General features: G+C 41.3%; 1 protein-coding gene across 1 annotated transcript in view; it reads left to right on the top strand.

The window, feature by feature from the left end:
- atrnl1b (attractin-like 1b) overlaps positions 1-16,323 on the top strand; it is a 78,613-nt gene that overhangs the window by 30,243 nt on the left and 32,047 nt on the right. Inside the window, exons 21-25 of the mRNA XM_028988762.1 lie at positions 1,711-1,763; positions 4,981-5,075; positions 5,151-5,229; positions 7,050-7,207; positions 12,916-12,977. Coding sequence (XP_028844595.1) covers positions 1,711-1,763; positions 4,981-5,075; positions 5,151-5,229; positions 7,050-7,207; positions 12,916-12,977 — 447 coding nt within the window. The remainder of the gene's footprint in view (positions 1-1,710; positions 1,764-4,980; positions 5,076-5,150; positions 5,230-7,049; positions 7,208-12,915; positions 12,978-16,323) is intronic.

The following is a 16,323-nucleotide window of genomic DNA, read 5'->3' as shown; positions in this document are numbered from 1 at the left end:
GGTGTGGTTATGAAGTAGTCTAGATTGGATTAAGTGTCTTGTGTGTTTAAAATAGAGAGAGAGCTCACGACCTGCTCTTAGGTTGGATTAAATTAACATATGGCTGAAATGGAGTCTTGGAACTTATTTAGTGTGGTAGTGTGTGTATAGAGTATATGCTTTCTACATTGAGTTACCTGTGTGTTTGTGTGTGTGTGTCAACATAGCCATATTGCCTGTTAGGGCTTTAGATATGTAATAAATGAAATATAGATCACTCGCATATGAATGTTTACATTTTAACAGACAGAAAATCTGTGAATTTTACACGCCACAGTGTCAGCACATTGCTGAATGGACTGATAGCAGTAGATCAGATGGAGCACAGCATTGCGTTAGATAAAGACGGTATGGAGCTGATGTCAGGGATCCTCATCCAATTCGCAGAAACATGTGGGAGAGAGGTGACAATATGACACGTAGGGCAACGGGCACAGCGTCCGTGAGGGACGGGGAAGAAGAAAAATAAAATTAGAGAAGATTAGAGTACATAGAGCTGTGTGTGTGTGTGTGTGTGTGTGTACGTATGTTTGTTTTGTGTGAAACGAGCGAGAGATTGAGATGCTTGGAGGCAGCGAGCAGCGATTGTATCAAGGGTAAATGGATGTGGCAGTCCTGATGGGGTCTGCAGGAAAACCGATCTCGACGCAAACAAGCATGCCTGTCCGCAATGTCACACGTCCATCACTAACCACATCCAATTCATACACAAACACTTCAGATTGGGGCCAATACGATGTGGACCTTAATCAGTCCAGGGGTTAATATAAGCACAGATTTTGACAAATGGAGTTTTTGGGGGAAAACAGCAGGATCTGTGCCTTGGGGTGAGATGTGTGGATATGTGTGTGTGTCTTACATGATATCAGGGCTGCATGATGTGCACATGATGATATGTTGCCAGATACTAGACTATAATTTTTTTTTTTAGGCCAATGCCGCTCACAGTGCACCTTAGATATCATACATGCGTAACTATGACCGCAATTTCAAACCTACTTGGGTCGTGCAATGTGGTTACATAGTTTGGAGCTTATAGCTTGGGGACAGCACCTTGTGGTGCTGCTATTTACCTCAGATCATTTTTGTTTTGGCCACATTTAGTTTGTATTTGTAACAGCGGCCAGCTTGGTTATTATATCCTACATGTTCTGCATTAGAAAAAAATATTGCCTCAGCAAGCTTACTACTATTCATATTTCACATTTTTTGCCAATTTCTGTAATGATGCTAAAGATTTTTTGATACATTTTTAAAACTTGCATGTCAGCTAAAAACATTTTGTTCCCCAAAAAGTGATTTTCTTAAAGCTTGAAATCAATACTTTTCCAAGACTGCTTTTCTAGATGCATTTAAAGAACACTCTTTCCGGTCTTGCAATTTTCTTATCTACCAGTAAAGGTCATAATCGAGCAGAGGAATTATCGACGCTGCCGTTTCCTTTTAGGCTTTTAGGCCTTTCGTCTGGTGTTGGCATTTATATAATGGCTGCATGCACAGTATGTTGATTTGATCATGTTCATTGCTGCAAACAGTTCAGGAGATGCGGGGCTTTTGGTGGGGCGACAAGTTGCTGCGAAGCCAGTGAGGCCACTGGCACACGCCACCCTACATCTGTCGCTCTTTAATCGCGCTGTGTCTGATACGTGCCTCCTCTGCTTCATGTTGCAGGTGTGATTCAGAGAACCGTTACCTTGGCAACCCTCTGAGGGGAACTTGTTACTGTGAGTATACAGCAACCTCTGTCAGAGATGCTTTTTAAAAAAAAAAAAACAATTTTACCGTGTACAGCCACAAAGAACCCTTAAATCCCTGTGGATTTTATGGCCACTGCAGTTTTTAGACTAAAATTAGACGTTTTTTTTTAAGGTAGGTGCAGTACTGAGTGGCCTTTCCGTATCCTCAGCTTATAAGCAATTTACACATGTGTTTGCTGTCTCCTCAGCTTTCACTCTACAGGTTTGTGGGGGGGGGTTTAATGGCGTAATTTCATTTTACACAGATGATATGGTATTCAAATTCTGGCAGAAGACCAGATAAAGCCTTGTGTTAAAAGTGTGGGCTCACACCTGCCACGTTCATGGGTTCTTCCAGGTTCTCAGGTTTCATCCCACTGCTCAAGGGCATGCACACTAGGTGCATTGGCGACTCTGAAATAGCCTGAGGTTTAAGTCAAAAGTCAGTGGTGGGTTGAGTAAGGGATTCTGGCACTGGTGTGTGTTGTGTTTTTGTGGCCAACTGGTCAGTGTTGTGCAGCCCCTGTGTGACGAGCACCATGGTTGTTTTCCAACTACCCCCTCAGCCCAAATCCCAACTCTACCAGCGCAGCAGCCCCCCCGGTTCTCATCTATCCACATTAAAACAATGCTTATCAATGAAGCCATTAGTCCTGAGTCCATTCCTTTGGAAAAGTGCTCCGTGCGCCTCGTAAAGCGCAGCTTCAATTAGTCTGATTAGTTGAGTGCGGTACGAGTGTTCAGGCTCTGATCACGTGACCGTGGACTGTGGCTTGTTTGCACTGACTGCTACAGCCAGAGACATTCCTCTGGGCCGTGCTTTTGAAAGCAGTGATTGAGTGATGCAGTTAATTAGTGTCACACACCCACATCCAGAGACAGGGAAAAGTTTTTAGAGATTTTATTGCTGTCAACAGTCCCAGCGTCTCAAGAGTTTTGGCATCGGCTCTGGGAATCCACCCAAGATCTGAGAGATTTATATTAATAGATCCTTTTAGAGCGCTGAGCTTGGATCTGCTGCATCAGGAGGGCTGCTAATGGAAACCTAGTTGGGAACTGGGTTTCAGCTGCTTGTAGTGGAGCCGTCCTCATTGATGAAACTTAGGTGCTAGTCAGTTCCAGGCTTTGTCATGGACAGCCGAGATAACACCAGCAAGTTATGTCATCCACGCCGTGTCACACTTCACCACACCCACAGCAGGACTCGCCATGATTCACATGGCCTGGAGCGAGGAAGAGTATGATGTGATGTCAGACTTATGCATTGCTACTTGACAAGTGACACCACAAATGCTGAGCCTTCGAAGAAAATAATCACTTGTAATACTCAACTTCAATTATGGAAAAAAACATGGAAAAGATTTTAACAAGAAATTACAAAGCACATCACTAAATTTTTGAAGTAACTTATAAGATCAACATTTTGCTGTTTGTCTGACGCCTACAATTACTTGTAATAGCCACAATCAATTTAATTTCCCCAGGCATTTCAAGCACACATTACATGTCAGCATTTCTCATTACATGACAATAAATACATTAAATAATATATCATTCATTATGTGCGATTATGGATTCTCCTGTTGAAAGGTAAGCATTGTGTTGTTCAGCCTATAACTCCGCCTACTCATGGATTCAGAAATAACCCTCCTGTTGTGATGTTATTCATTCATGTCCCCTGCTCAACCATTTAACAACATTTGCATGCACATGCATAGTTATTTATACTTTTTTTTTCCACAGTTAGCACGGCATGGCTACAGTAAAATAACAACCTAATAAATGGATACAATTTTAAATAAGTACATTTACATTTACATTTACAGCATTTATCAGACGCCCTTATCCAGAGCGACTTACAATCAGTAGTTACAGGGACAGTCTCCCTGGAGCAACTTAGGGTTAAGTGTCTTGCTCAGGGACACAATGGTAGTAAGTGGGATTCGAACCCGGGTCTTCTGGTTCATAGGCGAGTGTGTTACCCTCTAGGCTATTATTACCCTATTAATACCCTAAGTATTCATTTTATTTGTGACACTAAAATGTTGACAGGGTGCTAATCTATCTCTTAAACAAATATGTCCACAACTGCTGACTGTCATCATCCTAATAGGCCTACCATCTCATCCAATGTATTAAGGAACATTTTCTTGCCTTTGGTTTCTTACTGATTGTGAAATCTGTACAGCTTTTGTGCAAAAAGTCCATATTACTGCACAAAAAGTATATGCTTTCTGAGATTAAAATATATTTCATTGTAATACAATACGTCAAATATACTTTACTGGAAGAACAACATTGCCCCTGAGGTCTTGCAGAAGTCATTAAATGAAATCTTCACCATTTAATAATTATCGAATGGGTGTTTGATTGCTACTGACATTGTTGGACCCATTCAATTGCATGATTCAACTATACCTGGTAAATTCTGCACTTCTGGTAAATGCACCCTGGTGTTGCACAGCCTCTGGTATAATGCAGTTATTCATCAGCTGATTAACCATTGTCCATCTGTTGGTTAAAAAAGGGCAGGTCTTGTCAAGTTTATACCATCTGCTCAATGGGTTTCGACTGCTTTTAATTGGAGACCAAGTGAGGCGCAAGTCAATTAGTCACGCAATTTAGTTGTTTTTTCCCTCGCTTCCCAATTACTCACTTGATCAGTAGAAGCCGTGAGCACTCATCTCCACGTGCTTGTAAAACAGATGGCTCTATGGTCTTTAAGGTTGTCCAGGTAGGTAATGACTCATCAGCACCAGTTGAACAGCAGGATGACTCTAGGATGAGGAGGGGGGAGGCTTTGTTTTCTCGCGAGGAGGACACTCTTCTGAAAGACTTTGAGTACTGACTCACTTCAGAAATTCCAGCCCGTAAGAGACTAATTTGCGTAAGTAAAGTGCGGATGCGCTCGCTAATTGCACGGTTGCGGTGACGCACTGCTGGGGAGGGACGGTCTCTTTCAGTGTGAACGGGGTGACAAAGTGACTCACATCAGCACTTCAGTTTGTATCTTTTTGTCTTAATCCAGTGTATGTGCTCCACTTTCTTTCTGTTATCCTTCATTAAAACTGCCCTCTGAAAATTGCAATAGTGTCTTAATTATATCTCTGTTAGAACTAACTTTAATTGAAACTCTACAGGTTACTCTACATTGAAGTGAATAGAATAGAAAGGAGTTTAATTAAATGACATTTTTTTTTGACAGACAACCTGCTGATTGACTACCAGTTCACCTTCAGCCTGCTGCAGGAAGATGACCACCACTATACCGCCATCAACTTCATGGCCCAGCCTGAGCAGGTGGGTCAAGTCACACTAACACTCTTGTCAAGTGGAGCTGTTCTCTCAGAAACCTTTTTTTCTTCTCAATTTTAGACCAATAAGAACTTGGACATGTCAATCAACGCCTCCAACAACTTCAACCTCAACATCACATGGTCTGTTGGGTCAACAGGTAAATTGTTCATTCAGCTTCTAGACATCCTAAGCCTGTACTACATATTTTAAACAGAGTAAATGTGTAGAACAGTACACATAAGAGTGTAAGAGTGGTGGTAGTAGCCTAGTGGGTAAAACACTCTCCTATGAACCCAGGTTCAAACCCCACTTACTACCATTGTGTCCCAAGACATTTAACCCTGAGTGTCTCCAGGGAAACTGTCCTTGTAACTACTGATTGTAAGCCACTCTGGATAAAGGTGTCTGATAGATGCCATAAAATGTAAATTTATGTGCGTGCTTCTTCTCAACTTCTCGACTACAAATCCATTCAATAGTTTAGCAGCTTCTTCATCTGATAAGATGGCCACCGTAGATTCAGAAACCTCTGCAAACCAACAACCCAAGAGCAGAGCTATGTTTTTTACGTTGTTCTTTTTGTTTGTATGCCAATGGCGTAAGTGTCCTTTGTGTGTTCCTTCATGTAAAGAAGTCACCCAGGATACCTTCTCTGAGCTGTTTGGCACTGAGCTTTTTGGCACTGACATTTTCTCTGGCTTAAATGGGTTAACCCCGCACCCCTCTTCTCAACCTTGACCTTTTTGGGCAGCGCGTTTAATATTTGGTGCCACGTCCCTCGCTGCTTTAAAAGATCCACTCCCCAGAGAAGGGCTCTTGACGAGTGTCCGTGCTGTGGCTCTGAATTCCAAAGCGGAGGCGTCTTCGCCAGCAGGGTGATTTTAATTAAGATAAAGATGCACACGTAGCACTGCTCCGGTTGTCATTTTCAGGCTTTTGTTTCATAGCCGTGCCTTGGAATGGCAATGTGCGGGACTGCTGCGCTGGCTGAGGAATTAAAATAAAGCTGTATTTTTTTTCTCCTCCTTCTTCTTTTTAATTTATTTTTAAAGGCTGATAAATGAGACAAAATTACTCTTTTGTGGAGAGTTTTTTGAAGTCCACCAAGGCTGTTGTCTGTGTTTGCTTTGTATCTTAAATGGATTTGGTCTTGTAAAAAAAAACTCTATGCCTGCTTGAAATGTAAACTTTTTTCTACCCTTAAACATGGTTAAGAACATGACAACATGTATAATACCTTGAATGGATTTAACAAACTCTCGTTATCAGCCAGAACTTCTGGTTGGTTCAGGTATGGTGTACCTACATGGTTTCACCTTGACACCTTCATTAAATACCTCCCACGTCTGGGCTACCTTCTCGGCCCAGAAAGTTAATGCCTTCTGGCTGCGCAATTCTTCATTAAATTGTCCTTTTTAATGCTCAGAGCAGAGATTATTCTCATCATTTGCAATTCAACATGAGGAAATGTAGTACTTAGAACAGCATGACCTGCTGCTGCCTATTCTCAGATAGGATAATGCTTATTTTACATTTTGAGTTTACTGTTTTCTAGGGACCATGTTTCGGCATAAAAGTAAGTAGGCATTGAAACCGGTTGAGATAAAAATGAATTGCGATGCAATTTTTTTAACAAATCTGTAATTTACCTTTGCTGCTGCGTTAGGGAGTATGCTAGCGCTGAATGTGATGTGGACAATCTCTCTCACAGCGGTGCGGATAAAACAGTGCGAAACCTTTAGTGTAATTCTAACATCATAGCAATTTTTCTATGGAAATATTCTTATTGAATTGACCAATACTGGAGAATGATTCAATATCAACTCGCGGTAAAATGTCTGAGGTCACCGGCAACCATGAACAACTGAAACTGTGTGAAGAGTGCACCTTGATTGCCTCAGAAATAACAATTGTTTTTTTCTGATCAAAAGCCATGATTTGAAATCCCATTCCTACTCCTTTTGTTACATTATGCAGCTGGAACCATCTCCGGTGAAGAGGTCCCCATTGTGTCCAAGACCAACATTAAAGAATACAGAGACAGCTTCTCCTCCGAGAAATTCAGCTTTCGCAGCAACCCAAATATCACCTTCTACGTCTACGTCAGCAACTTCTCATGGCCTATCAAAATTCAGGTATTTTTTTTATCTTTTAGTGTTTATTTTGAATGAGTTTGCCCTGGTTTTAATTCCAGATCTTTTATTTATGCCTTTATTTCTGCAAAAATGTTGCACATCTCTCACAAAGATAACATAAAACGCTTAACACGGTGCTTGGCTTTTCAATGAAGCAGGTAGTTTGATAAGTAGGACATGCAAAACTGTTCTAAACTAACAAAACGTTCATGGATCAGACTTATGGTGCATAAAACATAAAGCACCTCAAGATGCCAGATGCTGAGACTGAATTCATGAAAACAGTCAGTGGAGTCAGTTTTGATGTAAAGCAGCACATTCATTAAAAACCTGCACTCAGTAAATGGGCGGTGCTTAACTTGAGGGTGATTTAGCCCGATTTGAACACTGCAGAAACTTTCAATGGGAGGAAAACTATGCTGAACATATTTTTTTTTGTGCAAATGACACTCCACTTTATTGTTAAACAGGAGAATAAAGACCACCACCCCCCCATGCTACCTAATCTCCTGTCCAGTGCAAATACCTATGAATATCAGCCCAGTCTAAAGGCCACCTGTAGACTCCCAGGCGTCTTTTTGGGGTCTTAATAGGGGAGCTGTGATGGTGGTCTGTCTTGGCGGAATGGACACAGATGAGAGCTGGCACTGTGAACTCACACCTCAGCCATCGCCTGCCCTGCCGAAACCTCACACCCCCGCTGGCTGTTATGCCAACAACATGTTAAAGTCCTGAGTCCTAATGAACATCTGAAATCATGTTGAATTCTGACATGGATTGACCCACTGATGCCCCTGTGGTCTATGAGGATAAAAGGCTTGTTCATGGCATGATATTGTGTGGCTGAAATCTTCAACCATATATCATCTACCTACCCTAATGTTGCTTTTTTAATGCCCAATTATTTTGGGGATAATCACCCAGGACATCCCTGTATGAGCTTATCTCATATGCTAATAGATTTAAATTAGATTTTCCTCCCAGTGGTGAACACCTCATAACATCAGCTGGATCCTCTGTAACATGATCAGCTATGAGGCAGAGACAAGTTCTCCATGTTTACCGTCAAAGTTACGTAGAGGTACATTACAGGCAACACGTTTGGACACACCTTCTCATTCAATGTGCTTTCTTTATTTTATTGACCATTTACATTGGTAGATTCTCACTGAAGGCATCAAAACTATGAATGAGCACATGTGGAGTTATGTACTTAACAAAAAAGGTGAAATAACTGAGAACTTTTTTATATTTATATTCTCAAAATAGCCGCCCTTTGCTCTGATTACTGCTTTGCACACTCTTGGCATTCTCTCGATGAGCTTCAAGAGGTCGTCACCTGAAATGGTTTTCCCAACAGTCTTGAAGGAGTTCCCAGAGGTGTTTAGCACTTGTTGGTCCGTTTGCCTTCACTCTGCGGTCCAGCTCACCCCAAACCATCTGGATTGGGTTCAGGTCCGGTGACTGTGGAGGCCAGGTCTCCAATTTTTGTTAAGTACATAACTCCACATGTGTTCATTCATAGTTTTGATGACCAGCACTGCACCCCATTGTGGTGGTTCATCTGAAACAAGTTAAGGGACGGGGGATGGAAAATGTTATCAAGATGGCGTCCTTGTGTCATCTAAATTGTCCCTGTGTTGTCAAACAGACATCTTCACCCTGTCTTCAGTCAGGACTCTGTTTTCCACCTAAATGCGCTCATGTCAAAAGTTTCTGCATGGTTGGGCTATTATTGGAAGCTTCTCTAAAAGGATCCTTTTTCCATTTTTTTTGTGTAATGACTCATTTGGAAGCCCAAGTTGTTTTCACCCTCAAGGCGATCTGTGTCCTTGGATGTAGTTCTGATTTTAACGTGACATCAGACAACGCACTGCGTTCGTAGGAGTGTGTGTGTGTGTGTGTGTGTGTGTGTGTGTGTGTGATTGTGTGACGGTGAAAGCAGGAGATTGAGATGCTGTGACAGGAACAGATGATGCAGCTCTTCACAGCCGTAGCCGCGGGACTCTGCCAGTCACTAATGAAGGCGGAACAGAGACCGAGGTGGCTCCTTCATCTCGTGGCTGCAGTGTTCTCGCTTTCATTTTTCCTCTCCAGCCCCACTGCTTTCACTTTCACTCCCCTCCCCTCCCACCCCCCTCTGTATTGCTCATTAAAGCCTTTCTGCTCTGTCAGGCTGTAGCCAGTGCTGGTAATTCCTGTAGTGGTTATTGGTTGAGTGGAAGTTTAGCTCAGATGCGTCCTGACAGCATCAAACCAATTTGCTCATTTAACCCCTTCTTCATGCTTGGAATGATCAGTGAAGATGGTGATTATTCCTAATCTGGCATGCTAATATGTCAGATAGTTGAGGCTACATGGAAAAAATATTGAAAGAATTTTCATTATTAAGAATGAAATTTATTTATCGTAATAGTCTGCCATGTGTTTTATTACTAAGATGATCTCATCACTCCCCGATTTGTCTCTGTCATAGTTTTAAATGTGCAAAATTGTAATAAGACTTAGTCTGACAAATTAATCATGATTAATGCTAAATGTGCAATTGGTGCATGCCTAGTTTGTATATCAATAATTATGGATATACACTATGAATATAATGGATATACACATGGATAGAATTGTTGGTACTGTAAAAAACATCTGAAAAGAATTTCGTTGACCTTGTTAATCTGACATTAATTATTAGCAATGTATTTGAACTCATCTGATGTTACGTGGACACGTGGACATACAGAGGCATGTCACAAGTTACAGGAACTATTTCTAATTTATTACTATTGCAGAGATATTATATTGTATGCAAAAATGAAAAGAAAAAAGAAAGCTAGAGAAAGAGAGAGCGAGCGGGCGAGCCCCTGATGGAGGAGGAAAAGAAGAGAGCGCAGCCTTCAAGAGGAACTCTTTTTATACTCTGCATTTGACTCCCAAACTAACTCCCAGACTAATCAGATTTCCCTTTGATGTTTATGCCTTGTCCAAGGAGTACAGTGGTCATCCACTGTACTGCTTTCCCTTCATGCCACCTCAGGGTATTTACTGAACTTTTCGCACCCTGGTGACAACTCCTGCTCGTTTGGGGAGGCCGCGGTGGTCTTCACTAAAGATAATACCCACAACTGAGACTGACAAACTAAAACACAACAATTTACTGAAAATCAAAAAATGAAAATTTTGTCAGTGACCATTGTGGGTTTTTCGTTCTGTAACTGAAAAGAAACAACAATTTTGTTTGTGTGGGTATGCTACAATAATCAGTAATAACATTTCCTAACCTTCATGTTGTCCTGTTATTGTCCCAATGTGATCATGACCCTGCACAAGGCTCTCTTTATGCAGGGTCATTTATGCGTTGGGGACTATGATCCCAGATCGCCTCTTTACCAAAATCAGATTTGACAGTCTGTCCCCAGAGAGGCTTGTGTTGCCTAACTGCCCTTTGGACAGCGGGTTTTGGTTGTACTTTAGCATGAAATCCTGCTATACTGCTTTCCTGGCTCTCCTCATCCAGGCACTACGATATTTGCTTGCTGGTTTCAGAGTGACTTATAGCGCCGGCAGAATCGAACCATTAGTCCATTCATTTAGCTTTGTCCCTTTCTGCTGAGGTGGAAATCTGGCACTGCCTTTGGCTCATCTGTACTCTAAACCTTTTTTAGAAGTCAGTTTTTGGACCCCTATACAGGTCTGGGACCATATGTGCTATAATTAGTATAAACCTAGTTTAAAAAGGGGAAGTCAAGCCTGTAGTCAAGATTGACAGCTCTCATAGGCCCTACTTCTTTATTCCGGACTACTTAAACCCCCTCCAATCAATACATTACATGCCCATGCCCTTTTATTTCCATTTCCCTCCGTTCTTTACACTCCTAATACCCAACATACACACAGTATGGCAGGGGGTCACAAGGGTGACCCCACCCACCTCCAACACAAACAGGGCAGATTATGACATTTGTGAATACAACCACACCCTCCACATATTATATATGTTTTGGATTATTCTACTTGAGAAATTGTACACTGCTGTTCTGTCATATGTATTGAATATTGCTAAAATAACAGTATTTTGTCATCATGGTAAAATCACTGCCAACACCCTGGGCACCCTGGTCTGGGCATTAAAAAAAACTCTTGAGCAGCTGGCACCTTGGTCTGTGTGTTTCTGACCTCTCACTTTAACGGGTGGCAGATTGTGTCTCCCTGACACTTGATCTCCACGATGACCCTAGGTGGTCCTACCTCAGCTGCTTCTGTGGCCGTCCACAAATTGAAAAGACAAAAAGAACAAAACAATTACAGCCAGACAAAGCCTGGAGGAATAAGAGCGTTTGTTCTGTCACCCGGCTCTACAGCAGGAAATCTGAACCACCCTATCAGTCATCTGTATGTTTGCCCTGTGGCTGCGGCCAGACACATCACAGCACGTTGAAACCGCCGGAACAAGAGGCTCGTTTGTCCTGTGGTGTCTCGCCGCCTATTGTACCCCACTCCCTGGCAGACTCAGGTGGGCCGCAGGAAACACCCGCCTGGAGAGAAGGAATGTTAATTGAGGCCTGATAATGTGACTGAACATGGCCATAGAGATGGCCATTAAGTAATTAGGCTTTGGGGCGAGTGTCAGAGGAGCAGACCTGAGGACAAGGAACCATGATACCTGAGGATGGCCCTATTTTGTCCAGTACAACCTGGATATCAGTATCTGGATGACAAATCACCTCATATGTACTCTCCATGTGATCTCCATTCCATCCAAGTTCAATCCTATTACTGTACTTTTTCTTTGCTAAGGTGAATGCACAAAAATTGAATTGGTTCTGACATTGATTATAACCAAACACATATCCAAAGACAATAAATGAACAAGGGAGGCTGAAGATAAGAGACTTTGGTAGAGACAGAAAACTGTAGGCCATGAAGTAAATAAAATAACAGTGAAAAATTACATCTAATACACATGACATCTCAGAGCAACCAGGCTTAACTTTGACATGCAGTGTGAGGGTCAACAGACATGTTATTGCTGTTGATTTTTTGTGTGCAGTGTTCACACTTGTACTTTTCTATCTGTTTTCAGATCTTTTTTTATAGGAATTGGTTTGTTTCTATGGAAACTGGCGGCTCTTGCCCGTACATGGCTGCCTCCTCACAAAGCTATTAGGTATTTGTTAGCTTTCTGAGAGGAGAGGCAGCTCTTTTTTTTTTTTTTTTTTTGAGGGGTCTATTGGGCTAATTTGATCATGCCAACACTTGTGTCTTTTTAAAATGCATCTTTCAACCCATGTGGAGTTGATAACCAAAGGAAGCCCCCCCCTCACACACACACATACACACACACACACACACACACACACACACACACTTTGTCCCAAGGCAGAATATTTTTTTCAATAGTGCACAAAGCTCAAAATGCACATAAATCACAAAAACATTTTTATTTATGACAAATATGTGGGGGGGTGATGCAAGAGGGAGGGTGTTGGTGTTGTTGCTTGGGCCCCATAAAGATCTCTGCTCGGCATGTGAGACTCAACAGATGCAGTGGAGGGTGTGATGAGGAAATTTAACCCTAAAAATTTTAATTAGACGCAGGTATGTTCACAAAAGTCTCCTTACACTTTCTAAAGGTTAAAGGCCGGTGTTAATGATGTCAACGCAGTTTTATATAATATTTCTCTAATGTTGTGTCTGCACGTGTCTCTGTACAGATTGCCTTCTCTCAACACAACAGCATCATGGACCTGGTTCAGTTCTTTGTGACGTTTTTCAGGTGAGTAAAAGACTCCATCACCTTTTCTCACTTTTTCACAATGAATCCCTTAACCCCTTCACCACCTCAGTTCCTCAGGCCCTCAGGCCCACCTCTCTGTTCCAATATTAAAATCAATGGCAAGTGAATTATCGTTGGTTCCGCCTCGTCCCATTTTCCCCAGTTGGGGCGGAGTGCTGTCCGTGCCCTGTCTCTTTGCATTAGCGACAGACTGGTGACTGAGGCAGTTGGCACGAGGCAGCTGCCAACGCTGAAGACCCTTAATTGTCTCGGGTGTCTCCAGGCACTGGACTCACATTGTGCAAACGAGCAGATCAAGAGTGTCATCCTGAAAGCTCTCCGGTCATGGTCCCCGTCCGACACTTGCTGGTGGTTTGCTAAGCATTCAGATAACGCTGCCATCATCTCTTCATGAACGTCTGTGACCTTGTGTGGTTCAGCTGAAGTTTGGTTTTGTAGCAGAATCATTGTTGTGACCTCATTCCCCTGAATGTTTCAATGGAATAATTTGTGAAGAGTTATTATTGGTTGGCTAATAATAATAATAGTTGTCTAATTAGTCGGATGAATATTTAAAATTTAAAGAGCTTTTAATCTGTTATTGCATTCAATTCTTTTCCTCTAAAGTGCAATGATACAGTTGCCACTATATCTGTTGGCGGTTGGTCATGCAAACACACTACATTAGTTTAGTTATGTCCATCATCTCACATAATTCAGCAAACACAGTGATGGCCATGACAGTAGAAAATGAAGTGGCGGATGGTCATGTCACAGCAATAAGCATCTGCCACACCGCTGACATTTTATCTTCACACAATCAACATTTTCCTTCAGCAACCGCCTGGAAGCTGTCTGAACGACACTACGTTGCTCGCATCTATACGTGGAAACAGTTTATGTATGCTGTACCTGCACTAGCATGTGAGCCTGGTACTCGGACAATACTAGCATAAACAAGTGGAAAAATTTGTGAAGATGTTGGCCACACCCATGGTCAGAACTTCATTGCAGGCCTTTGTACACAGAGGTGCAGGAATCTGCACCCAGCCGATAAACATCCTCACTGCCGTTCTCCGCCCTCCTCTCCAGCGGAGATGGCCGCGGGGGGTCCAGCACTTGAGTAGATTATAGTTATTTAACACCTCCATTATGCGCAAGCTTTGGTAGAGTTAAAAAAAAAAAAAAAGAAAATGCCGGTTTGCGTTTGCATCGAACCCGAGCTCTGGACCCTCGCAGGTGTGTTCGTCAAATACACTCGGAGCAGTGGAGCAGTTGCCGTTCATTATGAAACAAATTACATTTAACTTTGGCAATCAGAAGCTTTTAAGGACCACTTTAAAACACGCTTGATGCTCTTTCAAGGCAAATGGGAAAATGTAATTTAATTCAGCCCCAGTGATCTTGCAGAAAAAGAGATGAAATGTTCAATTGTCTGTTGTCTCTCTTAACTCTTTAAATTTATAATGAATAAGCAATGCATTACTGTTGCTTCTAAAAAATGAGGTTTATAACAGTGATCATGCAGAAGTCTTTTGGTTTAATGAAGCTAATTGCATCAGCATTACCAGCAGAAACTATGTGATCTCTCGTCTCTCTTCTTTCTCTCTTCAGCTTTATGCTGGACTTAATTGATACAGAGTTAATAATACATTGCATTTTTCAGCATTTTTTTGTAATGTATTAAAACAAAATGGCTTATTTGGTTTTGCAGTACACCTGTTTGCATTACAAACATGATTTATGATTAAAACAAAGTACAAACCCTCATGCTCAATTATGAAGGTAATAAAAGTCAGGTGGGACTCTTAAAATGTTAATGAAGGGGTCCTGAGGATCCTGAAGATTTATGACTTTGCACTTGATAAAAGATTGAATAAAATGTGTGGCTTGGCTGCATATTTCTGTTGTGAGGGTCCAGCTGAATGATCAGAGTGGCTTTCAACACTGGTCAGATGAGGAGGGATTTACATTCACATTTCTGGTATTTATAGGACACCCTAATCCATAGCAATTTACAATCAGTAGTCAAATCCTCAGTCGCCCAGGAGACATTCAGGATTAAGGGTCTTGCTCAGGCACACAATGGTAGTAAGTGGGGTTTGAACCTCTGACCTGGTCTGAGCTGAGTGTGTTACCCACTAGGCTACTACCATACAAATGAACATTTTGTATCTTATATTTATGTACAGCAATAATTAATTTAGCAACTATTAACCCATTAAAACTAGTGTATAATCCTCAACCAGTGCTGAAAGCCATTCTGTAGCGATGTGTTTTAAAGCAGATAAACGTTCATAGTCTTGACCAAATCTCACTTGGAGAGATCTACAAGATGTGGATGACTTTTAAAAACCAATGATGAAAGGGAACCGAGAAGTGGCTTCATGCTGGACATTTCTTTTTAAAGTGTGAAAAAAGGATGCCCGGGTTGATGTAGTAAATCTAGCATTTTCTTTTTTTGCAACATCCAGAAAAGGCTTGATGGAGACCAGTCATCAAAGTGCTTCTCAAATGCATTGTCAGCAGGTCTTTCCTAGCAGTCATTTTCGGCACTTTACTGGACTGTACATGATACTGATAACTTCAGTAATGGCTTAAAAAGCACTGCAGACATCAATGATTGCCTACTGTCATATTCTGTCCAGAACACATTAATACATTTTTTGTAAAATTGGAAATTAATGGAAAGACCTGTTTCCCAAAACAACAACAACAAAAAAAAAACCTTCAACTGTTTAAATATCGACGTGAAAGAAAATCCATTATTTTGAGTGCTTCACTTGTGAGTAGATAAATGAGTAATACACGAATGAGTGGTTGCATAGGACATGATGTGGAGTGTTTGGGGCGGAAAGCTTGTTCCATTTTGAATTCTTAGAGGAGCCAAACGATTCTTCTTATTGGCTTAATTAGACAGGCATGTTGCAGTGCAACATAATGAGGGAAAAAAGGCCATGGCTAATACAATTGGATCTGCATTGTTTTTGCCCCATGAAAACCTATTTGCCCCATGAAAACCTAAAACTCCCCCATATCAGTATAGCATGTTATCTGAACCTTACATGAATTAATAGAATAATTATTTGTAATAAATTACAATTAGTGATTCAGTAGGGCTACACGATTATGGGCAAAATGATAATCCTGATTATTTTTATCGGTATTGTAATCATGATTATTAAGCACGGTTATTCAGCATTTTACATAAAACACATTTTTATTGTACTGTTTTAAACAAACAGTAAGTGAACAAGGCTTTATGATTTTTGCCGATAAATTAAGCCTGTCAACGTTTTCTGTATTAAAGAAAATCTTTTTTACATTTCATATAAAAGATGAACAT

The sequence above is a fragment of the Denticeps clupeoides genome, chromosome 8, assembly GCF_900700375.1.
Source record: "Denticeps clupeoides chromosome 8, fDenClu1.1, whole genome shotgun sequence".
NCBI classification, from domain to species: Eukaryota; Metazoa; Chordata; class Actinopteri; order Clupeiformes; family Denticipitidae; genus Denticeps; species Denticeps clupeoides.
Note: the sequence above shows the minus strand (reverse complement) of the source record. Positions and strands in the feature narration are given on the sequence as shown.